This window comes from Hemiscyllium ocellatum, chromosome 9 (assembly GCF_020745735.1).
Source record: "Hemiscyllium ocellatum isolate sHemOce1 chromosome 9, sHemOce1.pat.X.cur, whole genome shotgun sequence".
NCBI lineage: Eukaryota > Metazoa > Chordata > Chondrichthyes > Orectolobiformes > Hemiscylliidae > Hemiscyllium > Hemiscyllium ocellatum.
This window is the reverse complement of record NC_083409.1, coordinates 22,507,618-22,527,103: the sequence shown is the minus strand read 5'-3', so window position 1 is coordinate 22,527,103 and position 19,486 is coordinate 22,507,618. Positions and strand designations below refer to the sequence as shown.

General features: G+C 45.4%; 1 protein-coding gene across 1 annotated transcript in view; it reads right to left on the bottom strand.

Moving 5' to 3' along the window:
• Positions 1–1,166: 1,166 nt before the first annotated feature.
• The window catches only part of LOC132818635 (probable voltage-dependent R-type calcium channel subunit alpha-1E), a 270,545-nt gene continuing 252,225 nt past the window's right edge, over positions 1,167–19,486 (bottom strand). Inside the window, exons 11-14 of the mRNA XM_060829646.1 lie at positions 17,170–17,382; positions 13,434–13,546; positions 6,243–6,355; positions 1,167–1,302 (exon numbers count right to left, since the gene is read on the bottom strand). Of these exons, the coding sequence (XP_060685629.1) occupies positions 1,167–1,302; positions 6,243–6,355; positions 13,434–13,546; positions 17,170–17,382 (575 nt within the window). The remainder of the gene's footprint in view (positions 1,303–6,242; positions 6,356–13,433; positions 13,547–17,169; positions 17,383–19,486) is intronic.

Here is a 19,486-nt window from a genome sequence, read left to right as displayed (position 1 = left end):
GTTGGTAAACACTGTCCCCACTCTCTGACTGCTGTCAAACACTGTCCCCACACTCTGACTGCTGTTAAACACTGTCCCCACTCTCTGACTGCTGTTAAACACCATCCCCACACTCTGACTGCTGTTAAACACCATCCCCACTCTCTGACTGCTGTTAAACACCGTCCCCACTCTCTGACTGCAGTTAAACACTGTCCACACTCTCTGACTGCAGTTAAACACCGACCGCACTCTCCGTTTGCTGTTAAACACCGTCCCACTCTCTGATTCCCATTAAACACTGTCCTCACTCTCTGACTGCTGTAAAAAAGCGTCCCCACGATCTGACTGCTGTTCAACACCCTGTCCCTTCTCTAATTGCAGTTAAACACTGTCTCCACTCTCTGACCACTGCGAACACTATCCATGCTCTCTGATTGCTGTTAAACACTGTCCACACGCTTTGAATGCTGTTTAAGACAGACCCCTTATCTGATTGCTGTTGAACGCAATCCAAACAGTCTCACTGGTGTTAAACGCTGTCCTCACTCTCTGACTGCTGTTAAACGCTGTCCTCACTCTCTGACTGCTGTTAAACACCGTCCCCACTCTCTGACTGTTGTTAAACACCATCCCCACTCTCTGACTGTTGTTAAACACCGTCCCCACTCTCTGATCGCCATTAATGACTGTCACTGCTCTCTGTGCACACTTGAACCTTTCCCCTTTAAACACCTTCACTGTTCTGTGACTGCTTTTACACATAGTTCCTGCACTCTCTGTGTTATTAATCATCATCACTGCTGTTGCCTGACTTCACTATGTGTGACCCATACAGATATTAAATCATTTTGTGCCGTTTTCTCGCTTCAACTCTGAAATGCTCCCCTCTCCGATCTCCTCTGACGTATTTCCGTTAGACATGCCCAATGAGCTTGTCCTTCAGTCAGGCAGTTGGTCATACCTGAAACACTGTGATGATCGCAGCGGGAAAGGTGTCAAAGTTGGTTGGCGGCGTGCCATCCTCGAAGTTGAACCTGCGGAGAAAGTGAAGAAGTGGAACCGTCATGTCGGGCCCAGAGGGGAAACCCTGTCAGTCTGCGATTTTCAACCTTGAGAAAATATAACAGTGAGTGGTGTCGACCACATTGAGTGCATCGATAGAGGGTAAACTGTGTGGGCGATACTCACTGTCCACCAAAGAGCTGCATCCCCAGCAGTGCAAACACAACGATGAAGAGAAAGAGAAGGAACAGCAGACTGATGATGGATTTCATTGAACTCATTAGGGAAACTACCAGGTTACGCAGTGATGCCCAGTACCTGAGGAACATCAAGGGAAGGCATTATCAGAGACAGGAACAGCACAGTGAGGATCATACAAAATATAAACCTGCTGCTCACACCTGTGGGAAAACAGTGAGGAACTGCTGCAACTGTCTCTGCCGGGAAACCAGTGAGGAACTGGCGCCAGTGATTGGGGGGAATCTAGTGAGGAGCTGGTGCCAGTGTCTGTGTGGGGAGACCAGTGAGGAGCCAGTACTTGAGTCTTTGTGGAGAAACCAATGAGGGTCTGGTGCCAGTGTCCAAGTGGAGAAACTACTGAGGAACTGGTGCCAGTCTCTGTGTGGGGAAGCCAGTGAGGAGCTGGGGCCAGTCTCTGTGTGGGGAAGCCAGTGAGGAGCTGGGGCCAGTCTCTGTGTGGGGAAGCCAGTGAGGAGCTGGGGTCAGTCTCTGTGTGGGGAAGCCAGTGAGGAGCTGGGGCCAGTCTCTGTGTGGGGAAGCCAGTGAGGAACTGGGGCCAGTCTCTGTGTGGGGTAACTAGTGAGGAGCTGGGGCCAGTCTCTGTGTGGGGATCTGTGTGGTGGGTAAGGCAGTTAAATATTCCTCCTGTGGAATGTGGGAAGCAAGGGTCACCACTAATGTCCCCATTGACTTCCTCTGTGGGAAGTGCACCCAACTCCAGTTCCTCGAAAACTTCCGCTTTAGGGAACTGAAGCTGGAGCTAAAGATGGATGAAGTCCGGATCATTCAGGAGGTGGAGGGGGTTACTGAGAGGAATTACAGGGAGGTAGTCACACCTCAGGGGCAAGAATGATGCAGATGGGGTACTATCAGGTGACAGAAAGGGAACCGGCAGGCAGTGCAGGGATCCCCTGTGGCCATTCCCCTCAATAACAAGTATACAGTCTTGGATACTGCTGGGGGGGAGCGACTTACCAAGTGTAAGCAATGGAGTACAGACCTGTGGCACAGAGTCTTTCCCTGGTGCTGAGAAGGGTATGGGAGAAGAGGAGCAGAGCATTAGTCATTGGGGGCTCCATAGTTAGGGGGACGGATAAAAGGTTCTGTGGGAACGAGAGAGAGAGACTCACGGTTGGTGTGTTGCCTCCCAGGTGGCAGGGTTCGTGATGGCTCTGATCATGTTTTTGGGATGCTGGAGCGGGAAGGGGAGTAGCCCCAAGTTGTGGATTTAAAGCAGGAGCTAGTGTGGAAGCTTAGAACTAGAACAAACAGAGCTGTTATCTCTGGTTTGTTGCCCGTGCCACGTGCTATCGAGGTGAGAAGTAGGGAGAGAGAGGGGTCGAACACGTGGTTACAGGGATGGTGCAGGAGGGAGAGATTCAGATACCTGGATAACTGGGGCTCATTCTGGGGTAGGTGGGACTTATACAAATAGGATAGCCTACACCTGAACCAGATGAGTACCAATATCCTGGGTGGGGAGGAGACGAATTTGCTAATGCTCTTCGGGAGGGTTTAAATGAAATCAACAGGGGGATGGGAACCTAAATTGTAGTTCCAGTATTCAGGAGGTTGTGAGGACTAAGGTCAGAAATCAAGTTGCCAGGTCGCAAGAGTTCACCAGCAAGCAGGAAAGTGTTTGAAGTGTGCCTACATCAACGCCTGCAGCATCCAGAATAAGATGGGTGAACTTGCAGCATGGGTTGGTAACTGGGATTTCAATGTTGTGGCCATTTTGGAAACATGGATAGAGCAGGGACAGGAATGGTTGTTGCAGGTTCCAGGGTTTAGATGTTTCAGCAAGATCAGGGAAGGTGGTAAAAGAGGGAGGAATGTGGCATTGTTAGTCAAGGACAGTATGACGGTGACAGAAAGAACATTTGAGGAAGCGTTGACTGAGATAGAATGGGCTGAGGTTAGAAACAGGAAAGGAGAGGTCAACCTGTTGGAAGTTTTCAATCGCCTCCGAATAATTCCGGAGATGTAGAGGAAAGGATAGCAAAGATGATTCTGGATAGGAGTGAAAGTAATAGGGTAGTTGTAATGGGGGTCTTTAACTTTCCAAATACTGACTGGAAATGCTATATTTCGAGTACTTTACATGGTTCAGTTTTTGTCCAATGTGTGCAGGAGGGTTTCCTGACACAGTCTGTAGACAGGCCAACAAGAGGTGAGGCCACAGTCCATTTGGTACCAGGTAATGAACCTGGCCAGGTGTTAGATTTGGAGGTAGGTGAGCACTTTGGTGATCGTGACTGCAATTTGGTTATGTTTACTTTAGCAATGGAAAGGGATAGGTATTTGCCGCAGGGCAAGAGTTATAGCTGGGGGAAAGGCAATCAAGATGCGATTAGGCATGATTTAGGATGCATAGGATGGAGAAGGAAACTGCTGTTAGATGGGCTTCAGATTGGTTTGACTGGTTAGCGTAACATCAAGGACCGAAAGGCTTGCACTGTGCTGGAATGTTCTGCTAAGAATCTTACCATTAGTCTAGTACTTTTTATTCCTGTTGCTCCTTCCAAAGTGAATCACCTCACACTTTTCTGTATTAAACTCCATTTGCCACATCTCAGCCCAGCCATGCAGCTTAAGGAAGTCCCTTTGTAACCTACAACATCCTTCTGCACTATCCACAACTCCACCGACCTTAGTGTCATCAGCAAATTTACGAAGTCATTCTTCTACTCCCTCGTCCAGGTCATTTATAAAAATGTCAAACAGCAGTGGCCCCAAAACAGATCCTTGCAGTACACCCTAGTAACTGAACTACAGGATGATCATTTCCCATCAACTACTCCCTTCTGTATTCTTTCAGCTAGTCAAGTTCTGATCCAAACCACTAAATCACCCTCAATCCCATGTCTCTGTATTTTGTGCAGTAGCCTACCATGGGGAACCTTAGCAAACACCTTACTGAAATCCATATACACCACATCAACCACTTTACCATCATCCACCTGTTTGGTCACCTTGTCAAAGAACTCAATAAGGTTTATGAGGCACGACCTACCCTTTACAAAATCGTGTTGACTATCCCTAATCAATTTATTTCTTTATGGATGATTATAACTCCTCCCTCTTATAATCCTTTCCAACACTTAACCCACAACATAAGTAAGGCTCACTGGTCTATAATTACCAGAGTTGTCTGTACTCCCCTTCTTGAACAAGGGGACAACATTTGCTATCCTCCAGTCTTCTGGCATTATTCCTATAGACAATGATGACATAAAGATCAAAGCCAAAGGCTCAGCAATCTCCTCCTTGGCTTCCCAAGGAATCCTAGGAGAAATCCCTCCCTGGCTGCCTGGGAGACTTTGCTATTTTCACACTTTCCAGAATTGCTAACACCTCCTCCTTGTGAACCTCAATCCTGTCTAGTGCAGAAACCTGTATCTTAGTATTCTCCTCGACAACGTTGTCTTTTTCCAATGTGAATACTGATAAAAAATATGCATTTAGCGCTTCCCCATCTCCTCTGACTCCACGCACAACTTCACATTACTGTCTTCGATTGGCCCTAATCTTACTCTCATCATTCTTTTATTTCTGATATACCTACAGACAGCTTTAGGGTTTTTCTTGATCCTTCAGCCAATGAATTCTCATGACCCCTCCTAGTTCTTCTTGGCTCTCTCTTTAGGTCTTTCCTGGCTAACTTGTAACTCTCAAGCACCATAACTGAGCCTTCACATCTCATCCTAACATAAGCCTCCTTCTTCCTCTTGACAAGAGCTTGAAGTTCTTTAGTAATCACTGCTTCCTTGCTTGATCACTTCCTCCCTGCCTGACACGTACATACTTATCAAGGACATACAATATCTGTTCCTTGAATAAGCTCCACATTTCAATTGTGCCCATCCCCTGCAGTTTTCTTCCCTATCTAATGCATCCTAAATCTTGCCTAATCGCGCTGTAATTACCTTTCCCCCAGCTGTAACCCTTGCCCAGTGGTATATACCTATCCCTTTCCATCGCTAAAGCAAACATAAGTGGATTGTGGTCACTATCACCAAAGTGCTCACCTATCTCCAAATCTAACACCTGGCCGGGTTCATTACCCAGTACCAAATCTAATGTGGCCTCGCCCCTTGTTGGCCTATCTACATATTGCGTCAGGAAACCCTTTTGCACATCTACTAGCATAGATTAGCAGGGAGATCTCAGTTTCCACGCACATAGATCCCTGAAAGATGCCACCCAGGTTTATAAGGTTGTTTAAAAGGTGTGTTAACTTTTATTGGCAGAGGAATTGAATTTCGGAACTATGAGGTCATGCTGCAGCTGTACAAAGCTCTGGTGCGGCTGCACTTGGAGTATTGTGTACAGGACTGGTCACTGCAATGTGGGAAGGATGTGGAAGCTTTGGAAAGGGTTCAGAGGAGATTCACTAAGATGTTGCCTGGTATGGAAGGAAAATCTTATGAGGAAAGGCTGAGGGAGCTGAGGCTGTTTTCATTAGAGAGAAGGTTGAGAGGTGACTTAAAAGAGACATATAAGATAATCAGAGGGTTAGATAGGGTGGACAGTGAGAGCCTTTTTCCTCGGATGGTGATGGCTAGCATGAGGGGGCATAGCTTTAAATTGAGGGATGATAGATATAGGACAGCTGTCAGAGGTAGTTTCTTTACTCAGAGAGTGGTAGGGGCGTGGAACGCACTGCCTGCAGCAGTAATAGCCTCGCCAACTTTAAGGGCATTTAAATGGTCATTGGATAGGCATATGGATGAAAATGGAATAGTGTAAGGTAGATGGACTTCAGATTGGTCCCACAGGTCAGTGCAACATCGAGGGCCAAAGGACCTGTACTACGCTGTAATGTTCTATATTTGAACGTAGTAAGAAGCTGGTACCAGTATTTGTGTGGGGAAGCCAGTGAGGAACTGATTCCCGTGTCTGTGTGGGGAAATCAGGAAGAAACTGGTAAGAGTGTACTGGTGAAGTTGTGAGGAGGAGGAACAGTGAAAAACAATGTTTGGGGGTCTGATTGAGCCACTGTTCTGGTCCATACTCACTTTGTGACTTTAAATATCCTGAGCAGACGCAGTGCTCGGAGTACGCTGATACCGAATGACGTCTCTGGGCGAATCATGGTCCAAACCACATCAAATATACTACCGATAATCACCTGCCAAACACAGGATGTAATTAGACATACAGTCTGTGGTACAGTGCAGATTGTACAGTGATTTATAGACTCAAATAAGCTGAGATATTAGTCATACAAAGAAACTGGGATATTGGTCAGTGTACACACAGAGACTGGGACATGGAGAACAGAGTGTGATCCAAGCTGCAATAATCACAAAAGGTCCAATGATCAATTGCTGCAGGGACCTGCAATTCCACACGAGCTTCAACAATAATAGTTTGATCCAACGAAAAGTCTCACAATATCAACCAGTGTCTCATACCAACCACGGACAGGAACACAATACATTAGGAGCTGACAACAAAGCGCTGAAGGTGTCTGTTTATGGAGTAATGCTGTTCACACGGGAGTATAAGATGCTGAAATAAAACTCCATCTCCTCCACTGGTCTTCAGCCAATTTGATTCATTCCATTTAATATCAAGAAACAGATGGAGACACCACAAAGGCTATAGGTCCTGATAACATTCCAACAGTAGTACTCAAGCTCTAGAACTTACAATTTCCCGAGCCAAGCTATTCCAGTACAGTTACAACACTAGCAGCTATGTGACAATGTGGAAACATTGTCTAGGTATGTCCATCAAAAGGAAGACAAATCCATCTCAGCCAATTACCGCTCTGTTAGGCTATCCTCAATCATCAGGAAAGTGATGCAATGTGTCATCAACAGTTCTTTAAAGCAGCACCTGCTCAGGAATAACCTGCTCCATGATGCCCAGTTTGGGTTCCACCAGGGCTACTCAGCTCCTGACCTCATTACAGCCTTGGGCATATGAGCTGTATCCCAGAGCTGAGGTGAGAGTGACAGCCCTTGATACCAAGGCTACATTTGACTGAGTGTGACATCAGGGAGCCCTCACATAATTGGAGGCAATGGGTATCGGGGGAAACCTCTCCGCTGGCTAGAGTCATATCTGGCACAAAGGAAGGTGATTGTGAATGTTGGAGGTCAGTCAGCCACTACCATCAGAAACCAGAGCTGGTCGCAGTGTACCTCCAGAGCTCTGACACCAGTGAGTCACAGTGTACTACAGATAACTGATAGAAGAGCCAGTCATACTTCAGTGCATGGGTCTGACACCAGAGCCAGCCAGAGCATACCATCGGGATCTGATGGGAAAATCAGACCCCAACATATTAACAGGGGGTGATAACAGTCACAGAATAATACTGGCAGTTTGACTGTGGGCTGGCATTAAAACATAGGTCTGATTTAAAACCAAAAGCTGGTGAAGAAATACTGCACCTTTAATAAAGCAAGTTACTGTAGCTCATTGAGAGTTGTGTTTACACAATAGCTTTGTTCAAGCAGTGTGGGAGGAGAAATAAGACACAATGGCACTGGGTGTGTGTCAAAGTAAGATTTAGCCAGCAACAGGTTGCTGACTGGCTTATACAGTTGGGACCAGTTGTGGATGCTAGAGATCATTAGCTTAGCTTCATGTGTGTGCAGTTGGTGTGCGTGAAGGATGTATGGGTAGAAGGTCTCTAGACTGGAAGATGCACGGTCTGTTTTTAATCTCTGAAAAGTGACATAAGCCTTGAAGCTGTCAGTTATTCTTCCCTGCTATTTGATCTCAGATGCTGCCTCGAACCAGTGACTCGGAACCATTTATATGTAAACTCCCTGATCCTCAGCAAAGAGCTGAGGATCTGGAGGAGAGGAGATTAAAGAAGAGGAAGTCTTGGGAAGAAAGGAAATTAAAGGGTGGCACGGTGACTCAGTGGTTAGCAATGCTGCCTCACAGCGCCAAGGACCCCAGTTTGATTCCAGCCTCGGGTGACTGTCAGTGTGGAGTTTGCACATTCTCTCTGTATCTGCGTGGGTTCCCTCCCACAGTCCAAAGATGTGCAGGTCAGGTGAATTGGCCAGGCTAAATTGCCCATAGCGTTCAGGGATGTGTAGATTAGGTACGTTTGACTGGGGTAAATGTAGAGTGATTGGATAGGGGAATGGGTTTGGGTGGGCTACTCTTCAGAGAGTCAGTGCGGATTAATAGAGTCATAGAGATGTACAGCACAGAACCAGACCCTTCAGTCCAACTCATCCATGCTGACCAGATATCCCAACCCAATCTAGTCCCACTTGCTAGCATCTGGCCCATATCCCTCCAAACCCTTCCTATTCATATACCCATCCAGATGTCTTTTAAATGTTGCAATTGTACCAGCCTCCTCCACTTTCCCCAGCAGCTCATTCCATACAGGTACCACCCTCTGCGTGAAAAAGTTGCCATTTGGACTTTTTTTATATCTTTCTCCTCTCACCCTAAACATATGCCCTCTAGTTCTGGATTCCCCCAACCCAGGGAACAAACTTTGTCTATTTACCCTAACCATGCCCCTCATGATTTTATAAACCTCTATAAGGTCACCTCTCAGCCTCTGACGCTCCAGGGAAAACAACCCCAGCCTGTCCAGTCTCTCTCCATAGCTCAAATCCTCCAACCCTGACAACATCCTTGTAGATCTTTTCTGAACCCTTTCAAGTTTCACAACATCTTTCTGATAGGAAGGAGACCAGAATTGCACACAATATTCCAACAGTTGCCTAACCAATGTCCTGTACAGCCGCACATGACCCCCCAACTCCTGTACTCAATACACTGAACAATAAAGGAAAGTATACCAAACGTTTTCTTCACTATCCTATCTACCTGCGACTCCACTTTCAAGGAGCTATGAACCTACACTCCAAGGTCTCTTTGTTCAGCAACACTCCCTAGGACCTTACCATTAAGTGCATAAGTCCTGCTAAGATTTGCTTTCTCAAAATGCAGCACCTCGCATTTATCTGAATTAAACTCCATCCACCACTTCTCAGCCCATTGGCTCATCTGATCAAGATCCCGTTATAATCCGAGGTAACCCTCTTTGCTGTCCACTACACCTCCAACTTTTGTGTCATCTGCAAACTTATTAACTGTACCTCTTAAGCTCGTATCCAAATCATTTATGTAAATGTCAGAAAGTAGAGGACCCAGCACCGATCCTTGTGGCACTCCACTGGTCACAGGCCTCCAGTCTGAAAAACAACCCTCCACCACCACCCTCTGTCTTCTACCTTCGAGCTAGTTCTGTATCCAAATGGCTAGTTCTCTCTGTATTCCGTGAGATCTAACCTTTCTAACCAGTCTCCCGTGGGGAACATTGTCGAACGCCTTACTGAAGTCCATATAGATCACATCTACTGCTCTGCCCTCATCAATCCTCTTTGTTACTTCTTCAAAAAACTCAATCAAGTTTGTGAGACATGATTTCCCACACACAAAGCCATGTTGAATATCCCTAATCAGTCTTGCCTTTCCAAATGCATGTACATCCTGTCCCTCAGGATTCCCTCCATCAACTAGTGGGCGGCACGGTGGCACAGTGGTTAGCACTGCTGCCTCACAGCACCTGAGACCCGGGTTCAATTCCCGCCTCCCCGTGTCTGCGTGGGTTTCCTCCGGGTGCTCCGGTTTCCTCCCACAGTCCAAAGATGTGCGGGCCAGGTGAATTGGCCACGCTAAATTGCCCGTAGTGTTAGGTAAGGGGTAAATGTAGGGGTATGAGTGGGTTGCGCTTCAGCGGGTCGGTGTGGACTTGTTGGGCCGAAGGGCCTGTTTCCACACTGTAAGTAATCTAAACTTGCCCACCACCGACGTCAGGCTTACCGGTCTATAGTTCCCTGGCTTGTCCTTACCACCCTTCTTAAACAGTGGCACCACGTTGCCAACCTCCAGTCTTCTGGCACCTTACCTGTGACTATCAATCATACAAATATCAACAATCTTTCCCTCGCTTCCCACAGAGTTCTAGGGTACACCTGATCAGGTCTTGGGGATTTATCCACTTTTATGCATTTTAAGACATCTAGCACTTCCTCCTCTGTAACATGGACATTTTTCAAGATGTTACCCTCTATTTCCTTACATTCTATACCTTCCATGTCCTTTTCCACAGTAAACACCAATGCAAAATAGTATCTCCCCCATCTCCTGCGGCTCCGCACAAAGGCCGTCTTGCTGATCTTTGAGGGGCCCTATTCTCTCCCTAGTTATACTTTTATCCTTAATGTATTTGTAAAACCCTTTGGATTCTCCTTAACTGTATTTGCCAAAGCTATCTCATGTCCCCGTTTTGCCCTCCTGATTTCCCTCTTAAGTATATTCCTACTGCCTTTACAGTCTTCTAAGGAGTCACTCGGTCTATCCTGTCTATACCTGACATATGCTTCCTTCTTTTTCTTAACCAAACCCTCAATTTCTTCAGTCATCCAGCACTCCCTATACCTACCAGCCTTTCCTTTCACCCTGACAGGAATATACTGTCTCTGCACTCTCGTTATCTCATTTCTGAAGGCTTCCCATTTTCCAGCCGTCCCTTTACCTGCGAACATCTGCCCCCAATCAGCTTTTGAAAGTTCTTGCCTAAAACCATCCAAATTGTCCATTCTCCAAATTAGAACTTCAACTTTTAGACCTAGAAGTCACTAGAAGTGACTTCCATCACTATTTTAAAACTAATAGAATTATGGTGGCTGGCCCCAAAATGCTCCCCCACTGACACCTCAGTCACCTTAACACTATGGCATTTCCAGTCTATATTTGAAAAGTTTAAATCCCCTACCATAACCACCCTATTATTATTACAGATAACTAAGATCTGCTTACAAATTTGTTTCTCAATTTCCCTCCGACTCTTCGGGGGTCTGTAATACAATCCCAATAAGGTGATCATTTCTTTCTTATTTCTCAGTTCAAGAACTTCTCTGGATATATTTCCAGAAATATCCTCCCTCAGTACAGCTGTAATGCTATCCCTCATCAAAAACGCCACTCCCCCTCCTCTCTTGCCTCCCTTTCTCTCCTTCCTGTAGCATTTGTATCCTGGAACATTGAGCTGCTAGTCCTGCCCATCCCTGAGCCATGTCTCTGTAATTGCTATGATATCCCAGTCCCATGTTCCTAACCATGGCCTGAATTCATCTGCCTTCCCTGTTAGGCCCCTTGCACTGAAATAAATGCACTTTCATTTATCAGTCCTACCTTGTACTCTGCTTTGTCCCTGCCTGCCCAGACTGTTTGACTCACTCCTTTTGCCAACTGTACCAGTCTCAGATTGATCTCTTGCTTCACTATCTCTCTGGGTCCCACTCCCCCACCTTACTAGTTTAAATCCTCCCGGGCAGCTGTCGTAAATCTCCCTGCCAGTATATTAGACCCCTTTCCAATTTAAGTGCAATCTCTCCTTCTTGTCCAGGTCACTTCTACCCCAGATGAGATTCCATGACCCAAAAATGTGAATGCTTCTCCCAAACACCAGCTCCTCAACCATGCATTCATCCTGCTCCTCAGATGCTGCCTGACCTGCTTTGTTTTTTCCAGCACCACTCTAACCTAGACTCTGATTTCCAGCATCTGCAGTCCTGACTTTTGCCATGCATTCATCTGCTCTATCCTTCTATTCCTACCCTCATGAGCTCGTAGCACTGGGAGTAATCCAGATATTATTAGTCTCGAGGACCTCCTTTTTAAATTCCTCCTAAATGTCTATATTCACCCTTCAGAGCCTCAACATCTTCCTTTCCTATGTCGTTGGTTCCAATGTGTACAATGTCCTCTTGCTGGCCTCTCTCCCCTGTGAGAACATTCTGCACCCTCTCTGAGACATCCTTGATCTTGACACCAGGGAGGCAACACACCATTGTGATTGTTCACTGCTGGCCACAGAAACATCAGTCAGTGCCTCGGATTAGAGAGTGCCCTAATACAATCAATCTCTTGGAACTCAACGTACCCCTCATTGCATTAGAGCCAGTTTCAATACCAGAAACTTTGGCTGTTTGTGCTACATTCCCCTGAGAATCCATCAGTCCCTACATTTTCCAAAACAGCATACTTGTTTGAAATGGGGATGGCCACAGAAAACTCCTACACTACCTCTCTTACCTTTCCTGTGATTGTATCTGTGACTTTTCTCCCTTCCTGTAATTGCCAACCATCACACCCATGTATTGCTTCCAAAAATTCCTCATTGCCTCTAACTGCCTCTCCAACAGATCCATTCGATCTGATAAGATTTGCAACCAATGGCATTTATTGCAGATATAATCCTCAGTAACCCGTAAACTCTCCCTAAACTCTCACATCTGACAAGAAGAGCATATCACTCTTCTTTGGGCCATTTTTGCTTCTTCCAATCTGAAGACCCAGAAAATAGCCCCATCTTATTCCTCTACAAAAACTGCCCCAGGCTAACGTAATTCTTATGGCTTATATTTTTCAGTTTAATCAAGAGACATATCTCAATAGAAACATATAATCAAGTCAGAACCCTCTCTACTCACTACTGCAGACTTACTAGGCTCCAAGGGCACACTTAAAACTATTCCGTTATCTGTCTCAGTGCTGTGACCTCTCCCAAACAGGTTCCTCCAAGATCAGTTGTGAATTTCACTGTGTGTTGATTTTGCTAGACGCACTCAGATGTCCAGTGATACATGAATTCAACAGCAGAGGCAGTAACTGTGCAGGTTCACTGCTCTGTCAGTTAGCAGTATGAGTTTCTCTCTCTCTCTCTCTCTCCTGCACTGACCATGTGCTGCCTTTGTTTGTTCCTCCTCCTGTTAAAAGTGCCATTGTTTTGACTTTTTTTTCCTCCGAAGTTCCAAAAAAATGTTTTGGCCCAAGTGCCTGTTTCTACACTGTAGGGAACCTATGAAATTCTATAAAGTTGATGGATGAGTGCAACTGAAATTATACCCCAATATTTCTCTGTCCACCCTGAACACTATTTGTCACAGTCAGTGACAATGTACTACAGGGGCCCGATACCATAGCCAGTCACCACATTTGACAGGCGTCTGTAAATACAGGCAGTCACACTGCACTTAGGGAGCTCATACCACAGCTACTTACACTGTATTATGAACATCACACAACATAGCCAGTCACACTGTACTACAGAGGCCTGATACAAGTCCCAATCACAGTTTACTATAGAGGCCTAATCTGAGGCCGATTACTGCAAGATGTCTCATTGAGAAGAAGGATAATGATGGACTCACCCCACAGTCAAAGCAATTAAAGGAGGAGTGAAAGTATAGTCGCAGTCCACAGCCGTACATCTTTAGAAACATCTCAGAGAGAAAAAGTCCCAGAAAGGTGAACTCTGCATAATCTGAGAAAATGAAATATTCTGGGTTAGAAAGGCATTTAGATTAGATTAGATTACTTACAGTGTGGAAACAGGCCCTTCGGCCCAACAAGTCCACACCGACCCGCCAAAGCGCAACCCACCCATACCCCTACATTTACCCCTTACCTAACACAACAGGCAATTTAGCATGGCCAATTCACCTGACCCGCACATCTTTGGACTGCGGGAGGAAACCGGAGCACCCGGAAGAAACCCACGCAGACACGGGGAGAATGTGCAAACTCCACACAGTCAGTCGCCTGAGTCGGGAATTGAACCCGGGTCTCAGGCGCTGTGAGGCAGCAGTGCTAACCACTGTGCCACCATGCTGCCCACAACCACTGTGCCAATTTGATAATGGTAGGCTCATTCAGAAAGTAAGGAGACAGGGGACACAGGGAAAGTTTGCTGTCTGGATCCAGAATTGGCTAGCTCAAAGACTGAGGGTGGTAGTAGATGGAAATTGTTCAGCCTAGAATTCGGTGACCAGTGATGTTCCCCAGGGATCCATTCTGGAACCTCTGCTCTTTGTGATTTTTACAAATGACTTGGATGAGGAAGTGGTAGGGTGGGCTAGTACGTTTGCCGATGACAGAAAGGTTGGTGGAGTTGTGAATAGTGTGGCAGACTAGTTGTGGATAGTGTTGTCGGTTACAGTGGGACATTGACAGGATGCAGAACTCGGCTGAGAAGTGGCAGATGAAGTTCAACCTGGAAAAGTGTGAAGTGATTCATTTTGGAAGGTTGAATTTGAATGCAGATTACAGGGTTAAAGACTGGATTCTTGGCAGTGTGGAGGAGTAGGGGGATCTTGGGGCCTGCGCCCAGAGATTCTTCAAAGTTGATAGGATTGTTAAAAGGATTATAGTATGTTGGCTTTCATTAGCAGGGGGATTGAGTTTAGAAGCCATGAGGTTATGCTGCAGCTCTGTAGAGCTTTGGTTAGACCACACTTGGAATATTGTGTTCAGTTCTGGCTGCCTCATTATAGGAAGGATGTGGAAGTTTTAGAGGGAGTGCAGAGGTGATTTACCAGGATACTGCCAGGCTGGAGGGCATGTCTTATGAAGAAAAGTTGAGGGAGCTAGGGCTTTTCTCATTGGAGAGAAGAAGGATGTGAAGTGACTTGAAAGAAGTGGACAAGTTAACAACAGGTGGATAGTCAGAGACTTTTTCCCAGGGTGGAAATGTCTATCACAAGGGGGCATAATTTTAAGGTGATTGGAGAAAGGTTTAGGGGAGATGTCAGAGGTAGGTTCTTTACTCAGAGAGTGGAGGGCACATGGAATGCACTGCCAGTGGTGATAGCAGAGTCAGATACATTTAAACAACTCTTGGTACATGGATGATAGCAAAGTGTAGAATATGTCGGTTAGTTTGATCTTAGAGTGGGATAAAAGGTCAGCACAACATCAAGGGCTGAAGGGCTTGTACTGTTCTGTGTACATGCAAAACACCCTCTGTGTAAAAGAGTTACCCCTCGCATCTTTTTAAAATCTCTCTCCTCTAACCTTAATGTGCCCCTAGTCTTGAAATACCCCATTCTAGGGGAAAGACAACTACCATTACCTCTATCTATACCCCACATTATTTTATCAACTTCCAGTAGGTCGCTTCTCAACCTCCAATGCTGCAGTGAAGGAAGTCCCAGCCTGTCCAACGTTTCTTTATAACTCAAAACTTCCATAACCAGCAACATCCTGGTTAATTTCTTCTGAACCCTCTCCAGCTTAATAATATCCTTCCTATTGGATGTAGGTTTGCTCGCTGAGCTGAAAGGATCATTTCGTTACCTTAATAGATAGCATCTTCAGTGGACTTTATGCAAAGCAATGCTGAAACTTCCTGCTTTCTATTTATATGTTTGGGTTTCTTTGACAATTGACAATAGACAATAGACAATAGGTGCAGGAGTAGGCCATTCAGCCCTTGGGTTGGTGATGTCATTTCCTTTGGTGATGTTATTTCCTGTGGTGAAGTCACTTCCTGTTCCTTTTCTCAGGAGGTGGTAGATGGAGTCTAACTTGATGTGTTGTTGATAGAGTTCTGGAATGCCTTCTTATAACTGGGTGGCCAGAACAGGACACATTATTCCAGAAGAGGCCTCAACATGACTTCTCAACTCTTGTGCTTTGTTTCCCCAATATATAGGACTCCATAGCATCAACCTCCGTTTCTTGACATTTTAAACTTCTCTGTGCCATTTTGTGTGAAAATCAGTCCAGAATCCACTCTTGAAACGCATGACTCTAATACATAGTGCAAGTCCCCTGTCCCCAACTATTTAAATAATTTGTTTCCATCTATACTATCAGTTCCCTGAACATCCTGGAAACTTATCAAATCTCCCCTCAGTCTTTACGATTCCAAGGGAGACAACATGAACAAACTCTGTCCAGCTATCTTTCTTGTAAGTTTACGGTGAACTCCTTCCAAGGTCAAAATCTCCAGGCTGTGTGGTGGTGTCCAGAGTTGTTTCCAGGATGTGATTGAGCCAGAGTCTTGTACAGTCAAAATAGATCTTCCATGTCCCTTCTTTACGGTTCTTATGAAAAAAGAAGCGCCTGTATTTATTAGCCTTCCATTTAACTGTTTATTGGAGCTGCTCATGAGCTTCTGATAAAATACATACTGAGACAATCCCCCAAGCATCTATCCGACCTCAGCTGACCCTATTCTTTCTAGCCTTTCTGCACTTGGAGATCTCCCCATCCACCAATATCTGTTTGTAGTCTATATTGCTACCAATGCCATCCATCTGTGCAAGTTGGAAACATGTTGATGGCTCTACATGCTAGCATTTGGGGTGTTGAGAAATACAGGGAACAGCCATGGCCCCATCAGGGATCACTAATCGCAGTCTTGACCAATATCTATACATCATCCCAACTCTGTCTCTGGATGTTCAGCAACTTTCCGAACCTGGTTTCGACTTTAGTGAGAGGTTTTACCAAATGCCCACATTACTTTCTTCTGTTGACAATACCCTGCCCGTTACTTCCTGCCAGCTGTTCCATAATTTTGGGACGATGAGCTTGAAACTATTTGATTGGCTGTGAAGCGCTTTCGGATGTTCCCAGCTGGTGAACATGAGGTGAAAATGGCAACCTCTCACTGCACAGCCACCAGGGGCTGGGGCTGAGACTGCATCGTGTAAAAGGCAATGACGACCCTGGGTCTGAGTGATCTTGTGGTCAGGTTTCAATACTGAGAGAAGCAGAGAGGAAACGTTGGAGAAAGTCTGTCCACACAGAGTAATCATCTGTGTTGACTCCCTATTCTGGGGTGTGGGGACAGGATTGGGAAAGAAATGGCTAGTCATGGCATCATAATGTGTATCATACGAAGAGTAGTGGGAGCATGCAATCCTGACACCCAAAATAAAAAGAACTGGCAGTCAATTACAACTTCCAAAATTGGAATGAACGGATTAGGAATGGACTATCAATAGATCTAGCCTTTGGTTGGAACTCCAATGCTGATATTTCAGTCTGAAGTAGGCAGCTAACAACCACAAGGATAGGAAGGCTTGCCCTCATGGTCAGTGTTGGGGTGGCCTGGCCCTCTCCCCCAGGGACACTCTGAAACAGACACTTGGTACTCACAGAGGAAGTTGGTGAGCCATAAAGGCTGGTCATAGTGGACAATAGCGACACACACTGTGTTGAGGGCCACGAGGCTCAGGACAATCCAGTAGAAGGCATGGGACTTGACCATGTGACGGATGGAGATGCGCAGCATGCGCTCTTTCCGGCGGAAATAGGATGAGCCCTCCAGCAGCTTGGTGCTCTTGATGCTGGCCCTTGCTAATGGTGAACCTGGAAAGAGTGACAAATCAGTCAACTTAGGTCCAAGCGAACAGACCACACCCATTGCAAAAAGCAAACTCAAAGGAAACTGTCTATAAGCTATGATAAACACTGTGGAAACAGCACAGAGCTGGAATTGGGTGAGAAACTCTTGCAAAGGGCCAGCATACACAATGGCTGGCTCAATGGTCACCTTCAGTCTGCAACCTTATGATTAAATGATAAGGCATCACTGGAACTGACTGTCATTTCCAGGGTCGTCCAACATCCTGACAGCACTCCAATGTTCTTGATCAGAAAAAAGATTGGGATAATACGGATACCAGGATAATAATGGTACCTGGAAGGATGATACCTGGATAATAATAATACATGAACTAATAACGATTCCTGATCTAATAAGCATTATTATCCAGCTGCAGGATCATGTTACCTGGTGCAATAATGAATCATGGACAGTGACAATGCTTGGCTGATAATGACATCAGCATCACTATGATCACTGGAATAACATGACAAGTGGACTCACCAAGAAAGAGGATAATAATTTAACAACTGATTATTAAAGATAGCTGAATAATACTGACATCTGGACTAACAATGAAATCTGGATAATAATGATAGTCGGATAATAACAATATCTGTACTAATAATGAAGGCTGGATGATGATGTTAGCTGATGATGTACCCAGGCATGATAGTGATGATGATGATGATGATGAAGATGGAGCACCCAGACATGATGGTGATGACGATGTACCCAGGCATGATAGTGATGATGATGATGTACCCAGGTATGATAGTGATGATGATGATGTACCCAGGTATGATAGTGATGATGATGTACCCAGGCATGACAGTGATGATGATGATGATGATGATGTACCCAGGCATGATAGTGATGATGATGATGTACCCAGGCATGATAGTGATGATGATGATGATGTTGTACCCAGGCATGATAGTGATGCTGATGATGATGTAGTACCCAGGCATGATAGTGATGATGATGATGTACCCAGGCATGATAGTGATGATGATGATGATGATGATGATGTTGTACCCAGGCATGACAGTGATGATGATGATGATGTAGTACCCAGGCATGATAGTGATGATGATGATGTACCCAGGCATGATAGTGATGATGATGTTGATGATGTAGTACCCAGACAATAAAGATACCTGGATAATAAAGATAAAAATGGAAAGAATTGCGAATGTTGTATATCAGAAACAAAAATGGAAACTGATGGAAAAGCTCAGCAGCATCTGTGGAGAAAAATCAGATTTAATGTTTCAGATCAAGTGACCCCTGCTCAGAACTATAGAATAGTTGTGGAACTCAAAATAGTGTGACCAGATAATAAAGATACTGAGACAAATAATAATACCTAGACTAATAATGATAAAGGGATAATAATTATGCCTGGACTCATAATGATTCTTCATCATGATTAGATTCTTTACAGTGTGGAAACAGACCATTCGGCCCAACCAGTTCACACCAAACCTCTGAAGAGTAACCCACCCAGACCCATTTCCCTTTGACTAATGCACCTAACACTATGGGCAGTTTAGCATGGTCAATTCACCTGGCCTGCACATCTTTAGACTGTGGGAGGAAACTGGAGTACCTGGAGGAAACCCACGCAGACACGGGGAGAATGTGCAAACTCCACACAGACAGTCCCCGAGGATGGAAGTGAACCTGGGACCCTGGTGCTGTGAGGTAGCAGTGCTAACCACTAAGCCACTGCCCCCTTCTCTCTCCTCCCCACCCTCCCCACCCCTCCCCACCCCCCACACTCCCCCCACCTTTTATAAATGATACCTGAATTAATAATGACACCTGGTTGAATAAGGAATCCTGGACTAATAATCACAAACAAAAACAGAGGTTACTGGAAAAGCTCAGCAGGTCTGGCAGCATCTGTGAAGAGAAATCAAAGTTAATGTTTCGGGTCTGGTGACCCTTCCTCAGAACTGAAAGTAGTGAGGAAAATATTGATTCATATGCAGAGGATAGGGTAGGGAAGGGCGAAAGGAGTAAACATTAGGTAGGGATGGAACCCAAAGAGAGAGAAGGTAGACAGATGAAGGACTCAATAAT